This window comes from Babylonia areolata, chromosome 1 (assembly GCF_041734735.1).
Source record: "Babylonia areolata isolate BAREFJ2019XMU chromosome 1, ASM4173473v1, whole genome shotgun sequence".
Classification (NCBI taxonomy): Eukaryota; Metazoa; Mollusca; class Gastropoda; order Neogastropoda; family Buccinidae; genus Babylonia; species Babylonia areolata.
In genome coordinates, this window is record NC_134876.1 from 44,012,785 (window position 1) to 44,027,073 (window position 14,289).

The 14,289-nt window shown below is 44.1% G+C and overlaps 1 protein-coding gene across 1 annotated transcript; it reads left to right on the top strand.

Annotated features, from left to right (window-relative positions):
• Positions 1-2,044: 2,044 nt before the first annotated feature.
• LOC143282441 (outer dynein arm-docking complex subunit 4-like) lies at positions 2,045-4,615 on the top strand. Its single transcript, XM_076588116.1, has 5 exons — positions 2,045-2,123; positions 2,895-2,996; positions 3,681-3,797; positions 4,174-4,238; positions 4,526-4,615. Exons 1-5 carry the CDS (start codon positions 2,045-2,047, stop codon positions 4,613-4,615), a joined length of 453 nt encoding a protein of 150 aa, XP_076444231.1.
• Positions 4,616-14,289: the final 9,674 nt, after the last annotated feature.

A 14,289-nucleotide genomic window follows, 5' to 3' on the forward strand; every position in this document is an offset into this window, starting at 1 on the left:
GCATTTACATTTATAGATAAGGTTACTTTCTTACTGTTATATAAAACATTAGTTAGATCTATCCTAGAACATGGAAACACTGTATGGTACCCAACGCAAATAAAGCAGTCACAAGCCATAGAAAGGGCTCAAAGAAGAGCAACAAAGCTGGTCTATAGCATAAAAGATTATTCATATCAAGAAAGATTAAAGTACTTACAACTACCATCACTTAAAGCAAGAAGAGTAAGAGGGGACTTGATACAGACGTACAAAATATTAAATGGGTTTGACGATGTAAACAAAGCATGCTTTTTTTGTACTCCCAAGGGTAGACACTACAAGAAACTGTACAGACAAAATATTTAAACAGTATTCCAGAACAAATCTCTGAAAGTTTACATTTAGTAACAGAGTAACAAATTATTGGAACAAATTAACAAACAATATCAAACGTGCACCTAGTATAAATACTTTTAAGAACCTCATAGATAAACACGAGTTATTGACAAAAGCGAAATATGACTGATGGATAAAATGACTGAACTAGTCAACGACCTGACCAACAATGTAAAGGAGTAAATTTGAAGGGGCATAAAAAGCCAAAAATGGCTAAGTTGTGTAAAACAACGCCCCAAATCCTGATCCTGAACTGACGAACAAAATCAACTCAATCTTTTGTTATCTTTCACCCAAAATGCCGTCAATCTGTGTAAATCCGAAATTGTAAGATGCACAGCAGCAGCAACAACAATGATAACAAGGACAGACCAACAAAATCATTCAAATCTTTCACAGATCTAACCGCCTCAATTATGACGAAATTCCATCAATCCGTGTAAATCCGAAACTGGCAGGTTGCCAAGTTGAACGGAAGTTGGCGACATGCTGAAAAGCTCGCTGGAAAGTCGGGTAGAGCGAAGGCATTTAACACTGCAACGTTTGTGAGTTTTACAAATTACACATTGCTTAATCAAAGGCTGATAACGTTTTGGATCTATTCTTTCACAGCAAACAAAAATGCCGTTCATCTTTGAGAAAACCGAAGAAGAAAAGAAAAAAGAAGAAGAAGAGAGAAACAAAGTCCCACCCATTGACTTGGTTTATTACAAGGCCATAAAAGATGAGGGCCACCATTTTGCTAAAACTAAACGGTACCATCAAGCTGTTGGAAAACTGTCTGAGGTATGTATTGTATCAGATCTTTAAGTATTTTGTTGTTAAGGGTCGACTTCACCTGCTCAGTTCTATTATTTCCCCGAGTATTTACTATTTAGATTCGGAACGGGTTACCAGCTGTGCATGTCAACTGCTCCATTTGTGCTGGATGATGTAGCCGGATATCGGCCTTTCTTTATGACAGAACATTTTGTCTTTTGCAAACTTTGAATTTTATGAGAGTGTTCATCGTTTACATTTCAAGAAGGGAAATCCGAAACATCGTTCTCTCACCTGACAAGAAATTGTGTGTGTGTGTGTGTGTGTGTGTGGCTTTGAGAGGGGTTTGGGAGAGATGAGGAGAGGGGTAGATGGTTTTGTTCGAAAAACCTGAAGTGTGCCAGTGTAAATGGTTGCACGACCATAGACACAGAGTGCTACCACTAACCACAACCACGCATGCACGTTTTAGAACAGTGACGAGCCCAGCAGAACGGCAAACAGGCCACTACCAGGCCTCAAGTGTCTGACAAGATAAGATCAAGTTAAAGAGTTCACGTGTCGTGATGTACAGGCTCAGTGTGTGTGCGTTTGGATTAAATTGCTCTTAATGTATCGATTGGAATTCTGTAGGTCTTGGTGAGTGGCCTGAATTGAGCATTGCCCAGTCTCCCCACCCCCTCCTCTCTCTCTCTCTCTCTCACACACACACACACACACACACACTCGTGCAGACACACAGACATGCACATTCGCGCTGACACTATAATTTTTACTATAATAATCGCATGCACACACACTGACACATGCACATGCACGCACGCACAAACATCGTGCGATCGCACGCGAAATATTCGTTGTGCTGTTTGACGTATAATCCACATCGTCATTAGTTTAGCGCATATTAATGGTGTTGCAGGCATTACACCTGATTCCCACAGACTTTGACTGTCTGCTCAAGAGAGCCCACTGTTATCTGAATATGGGTAGGCCAAAAGATGCTCTCGCTGACTCCATAGCTGCTTTAAAACTCAAGGAAAGAAGCACGTCAATTGAAAATGCACGGGTATGTACATGAGTGTATTTGTGTGTGTGTGTGTGTGGCATTGCTTTCGCGGCACTCAGTTTCGCTGTGCTCTGCCACGTCAAACAGCTTTTATCACAAACCCAGTGCCAGCAGTCCACTGGAAGCTGGCCCAATTAGGCCGCCTTTGGGCTTCGCAGACACGAAGCACTCACTGTCCGTCAGTGGGATGGTGTTCAGTGGCGTCTGGCCTGATTCAACGTACGCAAGACGCCACAGATCTTTTTTAGTTGTCCTGCTTTGGGGAAAAAATAGTCGCCCGAGTCAGTCTGAATAAGTGACTCCTTTGGAGGTGGTGACAGTCAACACGGCCTGCTTATGACAATCCCCATAAATTCCTCAGGGCCGAATACTTGGTGTGAATTCACTGCCTGGGTGGACATGGAGGAGGAATAGAACTGAAGAGCAGGACCTGAATGGCTCAGACTCCTGGTTTGACTCTTTGAAACAGTTCATCTTCCTTTCACGATAATCAATGATGATAATCATGTTTTTCTGCTCTCAGAGATCCATTTTTAACGGAAACAATGCAACAAAGCTGGACTCCATTCACAATGATATTTTGGCATCAAACGCGCCCGAGAGATACAGGCACATGCATGTTCGTCTGGAATTCTAAGCGAGTCTCGGTGCAGATGGACGAATTGGATGCGTGGTATTTGCGTGGTTTCAGTCTTCTTGTTCGAGTCCATAGAGAACGCATTTTACAGGCAGGAAACCCCCACAGTGACAGTAACGCCCCTGATGGGGTTTGATCCCAAGACCTCGCGACTAAGTTGGCAGTCAGTTATACTAACTAGACTAGCCATATTTCGTTCGGGTTTTCTTTTAATGTTGCACGAAGTCTTTATAAATTCTATAAATGGCTGACTTCAAATAATGTATACAGAACAAAAATTCTCTAAATCATTGTTCTCCACATTTAGGATATATGTTCCATTTTATTTTGCGGCAGGGCATGCCCCTCTGTTTTATCCATTAGTAAATGAACCGATGTGGATGAGAATGGGATATGATTTTCACAGTTTTTCCAGATAGGGTATATATCTTTTTAGGCAAAAGTGTTTGTCAACCAAAGATGACTGAACCACAAGGATGATGGGAGACTGATATTGTGGATTTGAAGAACATAGATTTGAAAAAGTGTAACTCTCTCTCTCCCCTCTCTCTCTCCCCTCTCTCTCGCTCTTTCTCAGATCATTTTCCTCCTCCGCCCCCCTCCCCTATGCCCCCCCACTCCCATCTACGTCCAGCGGAAAAGTTTTGAAAAGAGACCTTGAAGCTTGTTTTAGTTTTCTTTGGAACTGACTCTTTAGCCGTTGTGTGTGTGTGTGTGTGTGTGTGTGTGTGTGTTTTGGTGTGTGTGTGTGTGTGTTTTGGTGTGTGTGTGTGTGTGTGTGTGTGTGTGCCCTTCGATAACAGGCACTGTACATGAAAGCCGAGGCCCTGTTCCACACAGGGGACTTTGAGAACGCCCTCATCTGTTATCACCGTGGGCGCTGTCATCGCCCATTGGACAATGCCATTGCTGTGGGCATCCACAAATCTCAGGAGGCCATTAATAACAGTATTGGAAGTAAGTTCATGCATCGGGCACGACTTAACACACTAAAATGCGTATCGTACAGAGTGCGCTCACACTGTACGTGCGTACGCACGCACGCACCACACACACACACGCACACACACACACGATAATACAAAGGATCGAAGGACGAGAGAGAAATTTCAGGTCATTCGTGGGAGGGATCGAGCTGCCTGGAGGGGTTGTAAACTAACATGGAGATTATGGCAGTTTTGCGACCATACCTGAAAGATTCATAAATAATTATGATACAGTTCTAAACAGAGAAAGCTGACAACGGCTGATTTAAAAACAACAACAAAAAACCCCAAACAAACACATCCAGTATGGATGATCAAGGACTTGTTGATCGTGTGTATGTTTGCAGCACGTAAATCAGTACGTCTCTGCGCCACAGGAGATCTCTCCTATTTCAACGAAGGTTTGCCGATGGTAAGATTTTATTTTATTTAATTTGTTTTTTTGTTTTTTTTTTTTTTTTTTTATTGAATTCATCTATTACAGTTCTTTTTTCTTTTCTTTTTTTCTTTTTTGTTTTTCGGGAGACGGGGAGGGGGGCGATCGAAAGGTTCATTGGCATTTGAGTGCCGGGTTGTCAGTTTGAGTAATGGGTTTGGATCCATATGTCGGAACCTGATGGGTTTTTTGTGCTTTTTGTTGTTGTTGTTGTTGTTCTTTTTATCTCCCCGTCTACATAATTATATTACGCTTTCTGCCAGTGCCTTCACTCCCTCGTGTACATGCGCGTGCGGAAGATCAACCTCGTTCAAGATCATGCAGTCATTGTTAGCTATCGGTGGATTGTGTAATTGTGGAAACGCGAAGACACCCACCATGAAAACGTAGTATAGCTGCCTAAACGGCGGGATAAAGACGTTACGGTTATACACGAAATACTCGATTCGTAGATGTGACTGAACCTTGTAAGCCGACGAACGCAGAAGAAGAAATAGAAGACTGCATGACGTTCATCCTCGGAGTTAAAGTGAGCCATACCGTTTACGTCTATCGTCCTCACGACCGTCACCAGAAGGCCTATGGTTATTAAGACAATATCATGCATGTTGACGTGATCATCATTGTTATTGTCATCAATGATTTATTGTCTTTTTTTTCATTGTACTATTCGTGAGTTGAGATTATTTTTAAACACGCACAGTCAGATAAACACACACACACACACACACACACACACACACACACACACACACACACACACACACATATATATATATATATATATATATATATATATATATATATATATGCCAACACGTATTTTTTGACTCGCACACTGGTACAAACAACACACATGCATAGATGGACACTCATACACGCATGCAAGCGCATACACACACACACATACACACACACACACACACATATATATATATATATATATGTACGAACGACCCCTCCCGCTCCAACTATTCCCACCCCCACCTCACCACACACACATACATTTTAGCAGATCTTTGTTGTTTGGTCAACAGGCGAGCATAACAGATGGATGTTTATGGTTTCAAGTTGTTGTTTTTGTTACAATGTACGGTTCTTGCTGTTTCTGCCGCTGCTTGACCTGGCAAGCACAAGTTTACACTTATCCCAAACCGAACTGGGAATAGATTGGTAAACCAAAATAAGTCGAGAGAAGAGCACAGATTCACTTTTTAATTTTTTTTTCTTTTATTCTGTTTATTTCTTCTTCTTCTTTTCTTTTTCTTTTTTAGTCTTCGATTTTTCCTGTCGTTCTGGTTCGAATGTTTCATGCATTGGATTTCATGATGCGAGGGTGGTGACAGTTTCTTTGTGGCTACTTCTTTTTCTTATGGTTGTTGCTTCTCTTTTGTAACACATAATTTGTGGAGCGCCATGAGTGACAATTGTTTGTTAATTGAATTTTCTTGAGAATTGTTGTTTCTTTATTGTTATGTTCAATTTATGAAGCGCTTTGGGTTACGCTGCTGGACAGGCATCTGCTCGGCAGATGTGGTGTAACGTATACGGATTTGACCGAACGCAGTGACGCCTCCTTGAGCTACTAATACTGATACTGATATGAAGCGCCGTGCGTGAGCCTCTCTGTGAGGGAACGGCGCTATAGAAGAGCACTTCATTCTTCTTCTTCTTCTTCTTCTTCATACTGTTGTCGTTGTTGTTGTTGTTGTTATTATTATTATTATTATTATTTCATTCCCACGCCAGCATCACACAGCGTTGGAGAAGGCGACCAGGCTCCGCAGAATGTCCATGGGGCTGGGTCTGTTGATGAAAGTGGCGAAGGAGAAGCCGAGAAGCAGCATGACAAAGATCCCACACAATGCTTTCCCTCGGCTGCTAGGGCCCTTGTACAGGGACCTCGTTTTCTTGGAGTCGTTGTACAGCAGTGAGTAGTAGTACATCCGTGTCCTCCCCCCCCCCCCTCCTCCCCCCCTCGCCCCCCCCCCCCCCCCACACTCCCCCGTATGTTTAAAAAGAAGTAATTATTCAGCCTTTCCACTTTACCCCTGACCCCTCCTCAGCCCCATTTTTCTGTGTGGGTATGTGTTGGGGTGGGGGTGGGGGGAGGGGCTGTCTGTTTCAGTTTGAGTGTGTGTGCGCGCGCGCGTGTGTGTGTTTTGCATTCCTTCCATTTCGTCTGTCTTGTTTTTCTGTCTGTCTCTCTTCGTCTCTGTCTCTTTCTCTCCCTAAAATCTTAATCCTCAAATAAAAACACTTTTTAAGTTCTGAGTTCCCCCCCCCCACCCCCTTCTCTCTTATTCTCCCTCTCCCTCTATCTTTTTTTCTTTTTTCTTGCTTATCCTTCTAAACTAAACCACTTTAGTTTCCCCGTTCTTTTTTGTCTAAAAGACAGTGTCATGATAGCAGTAACAATGACAAGAAAAAGAATAATGATAGAAATAATTCTGCAGGAACCGTGCTCAACGTTACTTTTACACGTAATCGTATTTGATTGTTCAGTTGGTATTGGAATGGCCTGTATCACTTTGATATATATATATATATATATATATATGTGTGTGTGTGTGTGTGTGTGTGTTTTTTTCTCAAATTTGTTTTATTTTCTTTATGTTGTTTCACCAAGAGCATGCCTATAATGGACCGCGATTTTCGTTCGGTTCTTTATTGTTATCACGTCCACTTCTGTTTGTCAGTCTCTGTCAGTTTGTCTGTATATCTGACTGTCTGTTGTTCAGTTTTAGTTTGAGAAAAGAGCTCCTCTGAAAAAATAATACACATCTTGGCAAAGGTATTTTGGGTAGGAAAGGGAGGAGAGGGTGGGGGGTGGGGGGGGTGGGGGGGGGAGAGGTGTCCTTTGGGCTCGGGGTCAGAAGGGAACTTAGAGAATTCGAAACTTTCGCATGATTGTTTGTTGTTTTTTTTATCCTGCATTTAAAAATATTTATCAGAACTTTATGTCTCAAGTTTTGGTTTTGCTTGTTTTAAGTGAATTATGGAGATGCGTGTTAATTGTGTGTAGGCATGTTTTCAAACAGCACGTGCACATAAGGACTTTGGTGGACCATTTTTGTTTTGCTTGGTTTTGTTTTGTTTTGCTTGCCTTTATGATTGTTCAAATTTTCAAACGCACAGTCTTTTGAATGACTATTTTCCCCGTATAATTAATACTGGCCATTGCCTTGGACGTGCGTGTACATCCACGTTCAGTTCAAACATATATTTGGGGGGAAAAAAAGAAAGAGGATCGTGGGTTTGTGTGTGTTTGTTGTTAATTCTTTCTGTCTGCCTGTATACCAATCTGTCTGACGCTGTAAATGATTCACAGGGACACAGAGTTACATACACACATACACAACACGCGCACGCGCAAACACACACGCAAACGTTTACTCATGCATGCACATTTAATCACACACTATCATCATTATCATCATCATCACTATTGTCATCATCGTTGTCATTATCATTATCGTTATTAATATTCATTTTTCATTTTGGTGCTTTGTAAAGTCTTCCAGCATTTCCATTTTCCAACATCAAAGCAGTTGTGTTGCTTCCACCGAGCAAACTTTTGTACTGATCCCCAAATATACATGTCACAAGAAAAAAAAAGCAACTGTTGACTGCTCCCTGACATTCATATAATATGATACCCTTTTATATTAAAAAAAAAAAAAAAAATCCAACTGTTTAACTAGTCGTTTCTTATACATACACCATTCCAACCAGTTTCACTTCAGGCCCTTATGAGTAAAAGAAACCCACCCAATAAAGTTATTCTTATATGAGAGAAGAAAAAAAACAATAACAAAAATCACGCAAATGACATTGTCCGTGAGACCTACAGGGTAATTGTAGGCTACACACAACCAAACAAGCGCCACGTGTGGGTTTTCCTGTGTTTTCTAAGACCTGCCAACCAACCAACCAAACAACTAACATAGATAGATAGATATAGATAGACGTGTGCAATGTGTTCTTCCAAGGACTGAGACACAAAAGAAAACTCGTAATGCCCGATGTTGACACGAAGACCCACGTGTCAGACGGGTTAAACTACCTGAAGAAGCGTGCTGAGTTCTGGCGGGAGCACCAGCCCATCTACGCCCGTCATCGGGATCTCCACAGGGCACACCGGAGCTGCCGTACCTTCCTCACCCCGGGGGACCCGCTGCAGTACCTGCTGAAACAGGCGGTGGACGTTGATAAGGGTAAGTGAGCGAAGTCATGCACCGGGCTGGGTTTGTTCAAACAATGGTTTAAACTACATAACTATTATTAACTCCCCGGACTGGCCGTCTTTTTTGTGTGTATGTACATCAATGCGTGTGTGTGTGTGTGTGTGTGTGTGTAGAGAGAGAGGGCACACACACACACACACACACACACACACACACACGCACACAAGATGAGCAAAATTAGTCCTAAAAGCACAAAAACGGTTCAGGAATTAAATGATTCGACGACTAAGTATCTCGTCATTTGATAAGAAGCTTTTCCCGCTGGGTAACATATACATGTATGTACTATGTTACTAAGAACATCTGCCTAAAAGATAATACATGTGGAAACTGACAGGAGTGATTAGCATCAATACGTGCCCTTTATGAGTGAAGTGACAGCAGTAGTCAGCGATCCTGACCCGAACTTACAGCCTGGTTTCGTCACACACCGAAACTACCAAAGCAAACAAGAACACGCTATCACACATTTTCGTTTTATGTGTTTGTGTGTTTTCTTGTTTGCTCCCCCATCATCTGCACCATATCAGTGGCATTACACCTACTGACAAGCTGCTCATTCGGAGTACGAGTCCCCCATGCACAGCCACACCAGATTCATCTATTGGCAGTCTCAGCGCGGGCAGTCCAAAGGGAACAATTAATGATAAGTCGCCAGGAGGCCACATACAAGAGGAGATCCTGTGATTCGGCTGAGTCACTTTGGTGGTGTTCAGCAGTAACCTGTTCCAATTCAACTTGCTCAGGATACCACCTACTGAACTCCCCCGGCATTAAAATGTGTAACATTTCGTCTCCCAGGTTTCTGGTTTTCTGTCCAAAGCTCAAGACAAAGGGGACTACAGGACCAGCCTGAAAATAGCTGAGAAGGCGCTGTCCAGGCTGGAGTCGTACGGGAAAAAGTTCATGCAGGGCAGGCTGGGCCTTGTGTCTAACTTGTACAGTTCTATGGGCAACGCCTCTCTGGAATTGGGGCTCCTGGAACAGGCCATGGAATACCACCAGAAGGATCTACATGTTGGAAAAACAAGGTGAGGAGGAGGAGGAGCAAGACAAGAGAAATACATTTTTAATTAACAGTTGGAAGTGTGTCGTTTTCTTAGCAGCCCCGGCCCTCAAAATACATTGTGATAGACTATCCGGTCCGTTCATAAAGGATCACACAGAGAGAGGGGTGGGGATGTTTGGGGGAGGGGGGGGTGGAGTTGGGGGGGGGGTGGGGGGGTTATGTGGTGGTGGAAGAGGAGAGAACGAAACTTATGTATAACTGTGGTGGTCGGGGAGAATGGTAGGGTTGGGAATGGTATTATAATGTTGACATGGTTTCCTCATCGTTTATTCTTTTTTCTTCTTTTTTTTTCTATTATTTCTATTTTTTCTCTGCATTGAACAGGATGGCGTGGTGGTACGATCGGGAAACTAGGGAGATTGGTTGTTGTGATACATGATTGTGTTTCCATTGTGCTCTGAGTGTTCTGAGTTTTTTCTTTTGTTCATGATACATAATTATCCTTTTTATTCGTCTTTTGGGTGGGATAGGGCTGGGTGTGAAAGAAAAAGCATGCATGCACCTGTTCGTCTTCGCGGCACAGAACAACTGTTTGTGTAGCATGTCTTGGGCAAGTCAAATCTAGCGGAGGCCATCTCTCTCCAGGTTGGATTTTCGTTTGGGGTTTACTCCCCCACATGCGGCAGGTAGTACCTGGTTGCACGATTACCTTTAACAAAGGAGAACCCTTGTACTTGTCTACTACCCTCGTTAATAAAGAATTTTTCTTGTCCATGTTGTTGACATAGACGGGTTTGATCTGTTGACATGTTATGTTCCAGTGGCGTGGCGGAGATAAAAACTCGAGCATTGGACAACATAGGGAGAACACTAGCTAGAATGGGGCGCTATGAAGAGGCGATCAGTGTGTAAGTTGATGCCACATGTTTTCTTCTCCCTCATTACAACTTCGTTGTCTTTTTTTGTATGTTTTTGCCATTTCGTCTATTATGTTTCTCTTGCTTTTTGCGTGTCAGTCTTTGTTTTTTTTATTAAAGTTTTTTTTTTTGGTGCTCATTCATATATATTCTGTTATCTTCCGACTTTTGGCATGGTTTTTTTCGTTTTTTGTGTGTTCACTTTACTGTCTTTACTTTCTTTTCTGTCGTTTTACCTCAGTCCCAATTCCTTTGTTCGTTTTGGGGTGCTTATTTGCTCTTCTTTCATTTTGTATGTATTGCCGTCTCTGGGTTTATGTTCAGTCACTGACACACAGTTGATAGAGTTAACTCGTTTGTTTGTTCACATTATTTGCACGCATTCATAAGACGTGTTCGTTTACGTTTGACCGCTGGTCATCAGTTACTTTCTAGGTGCTGTGCTGTACTGTTGAGACAGGTCAGTCAGTGTTGCCATCAGCAACACTACTGTGTGATTGACACTAAATTGAGGACCTACATGAACACACACACACACACACACACACACACACACACACACACACACAAACATCATACACACAAATGCATGCATGCATGCATACATTCGCACACAGACGCACATACCCTCACAAATATGCATGTGCGCACACACACGCACGCGCATACACACAATCAACACGCTCACAACGCTTCTTGACGAATAACCACTGCTTACTCACCTGTCTGCCTCCAAACTGTTGCGAGCAGGCTGACGAGAAAGGTGGGCCAGTTACTCCTCAGAGTTAAGGGAGAAGAAGAAGATAGACGCAAAGATTGACAGACACACACACACACACACACACACACACACACACACACACAACCACCACCACCACCACCACAACCACACACAAGACACGCATGCGCGCGCGCGCGCGCACACAGACACACACACACACACACACACACACACACACACACTCTTTCTTTCTCACTCTCAACATGCTCACAACGCTTTTTGATCAATTAATAATCACTGCTTTCTAGCCTGTCAACGGTCAGTTTGTATCACGGATCGACACAAGCTTACAGTCAGGCCAACAGCAAAGTGTATGATGAATGGTTTCTCCATTGCTGTGGGAAGTCATTTACAGCTTAATCTTTCATGAAGGACTATGACTGTCAAACTAGGAGGCAAGATCGCTCTGGCTCTTAGTGCTGCAGCCTGGTGCCAGTTATCCTTTGGGAACCATCCCAACGCCGACTGTCCTAAAACCCTCTTGGCCGAGAGAGAGGGGATGCAATTTGGGCAAGACACTCTACACTATAATTAAATTCTGGCCCAGATAGTTGGGACAGAAGTTGCCTCCTCTGTTGTTTTGATGGTCATATTCGGACACGACTGACTATCATATGCTGCGAGCAGGCTGACGAGGAAGGTGGGCCAGGAGATGACAGGGATACAGTGGGCGTGGCGGCACCACGAGGTGGGCCGCTGTCTGCTAAAGCTGGGTCGCTGGCCGGAGGCTAAGGAGGAGGGGCTGAAGTCCCTGGTGGCGGCCGAGGACATCAACAACCAGCGCTGGCAGATGCACGCCCTCGTCCTGGTCGGGGAGGCTGAAGGTGTGTGTGTGTGTGTGTGTGTGTTTGTAGAGGGCTGCACGGGGCACCGTGGGGAGTGATGCTGGGGGGAGTTAGAGGATCGGAGTCAGTTGTTATGTGTGCGGGCTGAAGGGAGGTGGTCGTGTTGTGGGCGAGTGAGAGTGTGTGAGAAGGGGGTGTGTAGGGCGGGCTGAATGGGGGCTTGGGGGGAGGCGGGGGTTGTTTGTGTGGGCAAGTGTGTACTTTTGAGAGTGATTGTGTTTTAAGCGTTTGTGTGTGTGAGTGCGCGCGCGTGTGTGTGTGTATTAGTGTGTGTGTGTGTGTTTGTGTATGTGTGTGCGAGTGTGTGTGTGTGTGTGTGGACGCTCACGCGCCCTCTTATGCAAACACATACTCAACACAAACACACACACACACATACACACACAACCATCTCCACAACCTCATCCCGCCCACCACACACACACACACATACACACACACACATATATATATATATATATATATATATATATATCAACAACAAACAACAACAACAAACCCACTAAAAAAACTCAAACCACACAACAAATAACGGATGCCTTTACTGCTACTACTACCACCACCACGGTGACACACCAGCGGGTATGGAGAACACCGAGGGGGTGGTCAGCGCCTTCGAGAGGGCCTGCGACCTGGCCAAGACTCTGCAGGACGGGACGGCACAGGCCGCCATCGACGATGCCCTGCTGGCGCTGAACGGGCAGCAGGAGAAGGAGAAGGAGACGGTCCACCACGTGAGAGTGAAGGAGCTCCAGGGGAGGGAGGACGACGAGGAGGGGGAGGAGGAAGAGGAGGAGTGCAGGAGGGGTGGGGCTGATGCCCTGGGGAGTCGCAGCAGGATTGAGGAAAAGGGCAAGTCTTTTTGTGTTGTTGTTGTTGTTGCTTTTAGAGAGTGTCTATTCTTCTTCTTTTTCTTCTTCTTCTCTACCTCTTTCTCCTTCTTCAGGCCCTCCTTCTCCTTATCTTCCTTCTTCTTCTCATTTTTCTTCTTTTTCTTCTCCTCCTCCAGGCCCTCCTTCTACTTCTTCTTCTCCCCATCCTCCTCCTCCTCCTCCTCCAGCCAGATGAGACCTCCCCTTCTTCTTCTTCTGCTTCTGCTCCTCTTCCATCTCTGCCCCTCATCCTTCTTCTTTCCTTTTGTCTCTCTTTCTCTGCCCTCCATGGTGTCCACCTTTCTGTTTGTCTGTCTCTCGCTGGTTTGTCAGTAAGTCCCAAGTCTGTCATGTCAATCAGAACGAAAAAAGGAGGAAGGTATCGGAATGGTTAAGACGTTTATCTGCCAATACAGTGTCTGTGAGGGTCTTGGTGTGATTCCCACACTCGCCCTTTCTCCCAAGTTTAACAGGAAAATCAAATTAAGCATCTGTTTATACGGATGAGACGATAAAACGAGGTTCCGTTTGCAGGTTGCACTTGGCGCAGTGAAAAAGACCCCATGTCAACAAAAGTGTTGTCCTCTGATATAATTGTATGCATGTACGCAAGACCTGTCTAGTGCGTTGGGTTTTGCTGCTGTCAGACATCTGCCTACCAGATGCGGTGTAGTGTGTATGGATTTGTCCGAACGCAGTGACACCTCTTTAAGAAACTGAAATTCAAACTTCGTCTTTTGTCCTCCTCTTCATCTTTCCTTGGTCTCTCTTTGTCCTCCACGGTGTCTCTCATTCTGTTTGTCTTTCTCTCACGGTTTGTCAGTATGTCCCGAGTCGTTCATGTCAATCAGAACGAAAGAAGAAGGGAAGGGGGAGGGGTGGGGGTGGCGGGAGTAAAGTGAGAGAGAAGCATTCTTGGTCAGTGTCTTTGTTGCATCGCTCCCTGTGCTCAACAGTTTGTATCGTGACGTGTTATGATGGTTTCTCTTGTGCCAGATGAGACCAGTGTGGGAGGTAGCTCAAGCTCTTGAGGGCACAACAGAAGACAGTGCAGAAGATGAGGATTACTTCTGTATGTCCAAAACCTGTATTTTGTTTGGTCATAACTTGAACAGCGTTAATTACTTACCCTTAACCTTTGGTAACGCGTCCATGATTCGACTACATTCTGCTTTCATCGGCTGTTCGAAAAGTTCACAATCATTTAGTATGAGAAACCTAGTGATTTTTATGATTATTTCATGGACGCTAACAGAGACATTTGGAAATAGTCTGTATTTTGTTTTCAGTTCATTTCTGCCTCGGAGAGTTGGGTATTTTTGGTGCTGTTGTTACAGCTTTTGGCAGATGATCAGT

What these genes read in the sequence shown, in the direction of transcription:
- LOC143282441 (XM_076588116.1), top strand. Translation starts at nt 2,045, where the DNA reads ATGGTGTTGCAGGCATTACACCTGATTCCCACAGACTTTGACTGTCTG. An exon ending in TCCCAAGACCTCGCGACTAA is followed by an intron (nt 2,997 to 3,680) that starts GTTGGCAGTCAG and finishes TGTTCCACACAG; the next exon opens with GGGACTTTGAGAACGCCCTC. An exon ending in TCAACGAAGGTTTGCCGATG is followed by an intron (nt 4,239 to 4,525) that starts GTAAGATTTTAT and finishes GCTTTCTGCCAG; the next exon opens with TGCCTTCACTCCCTCGTGTA.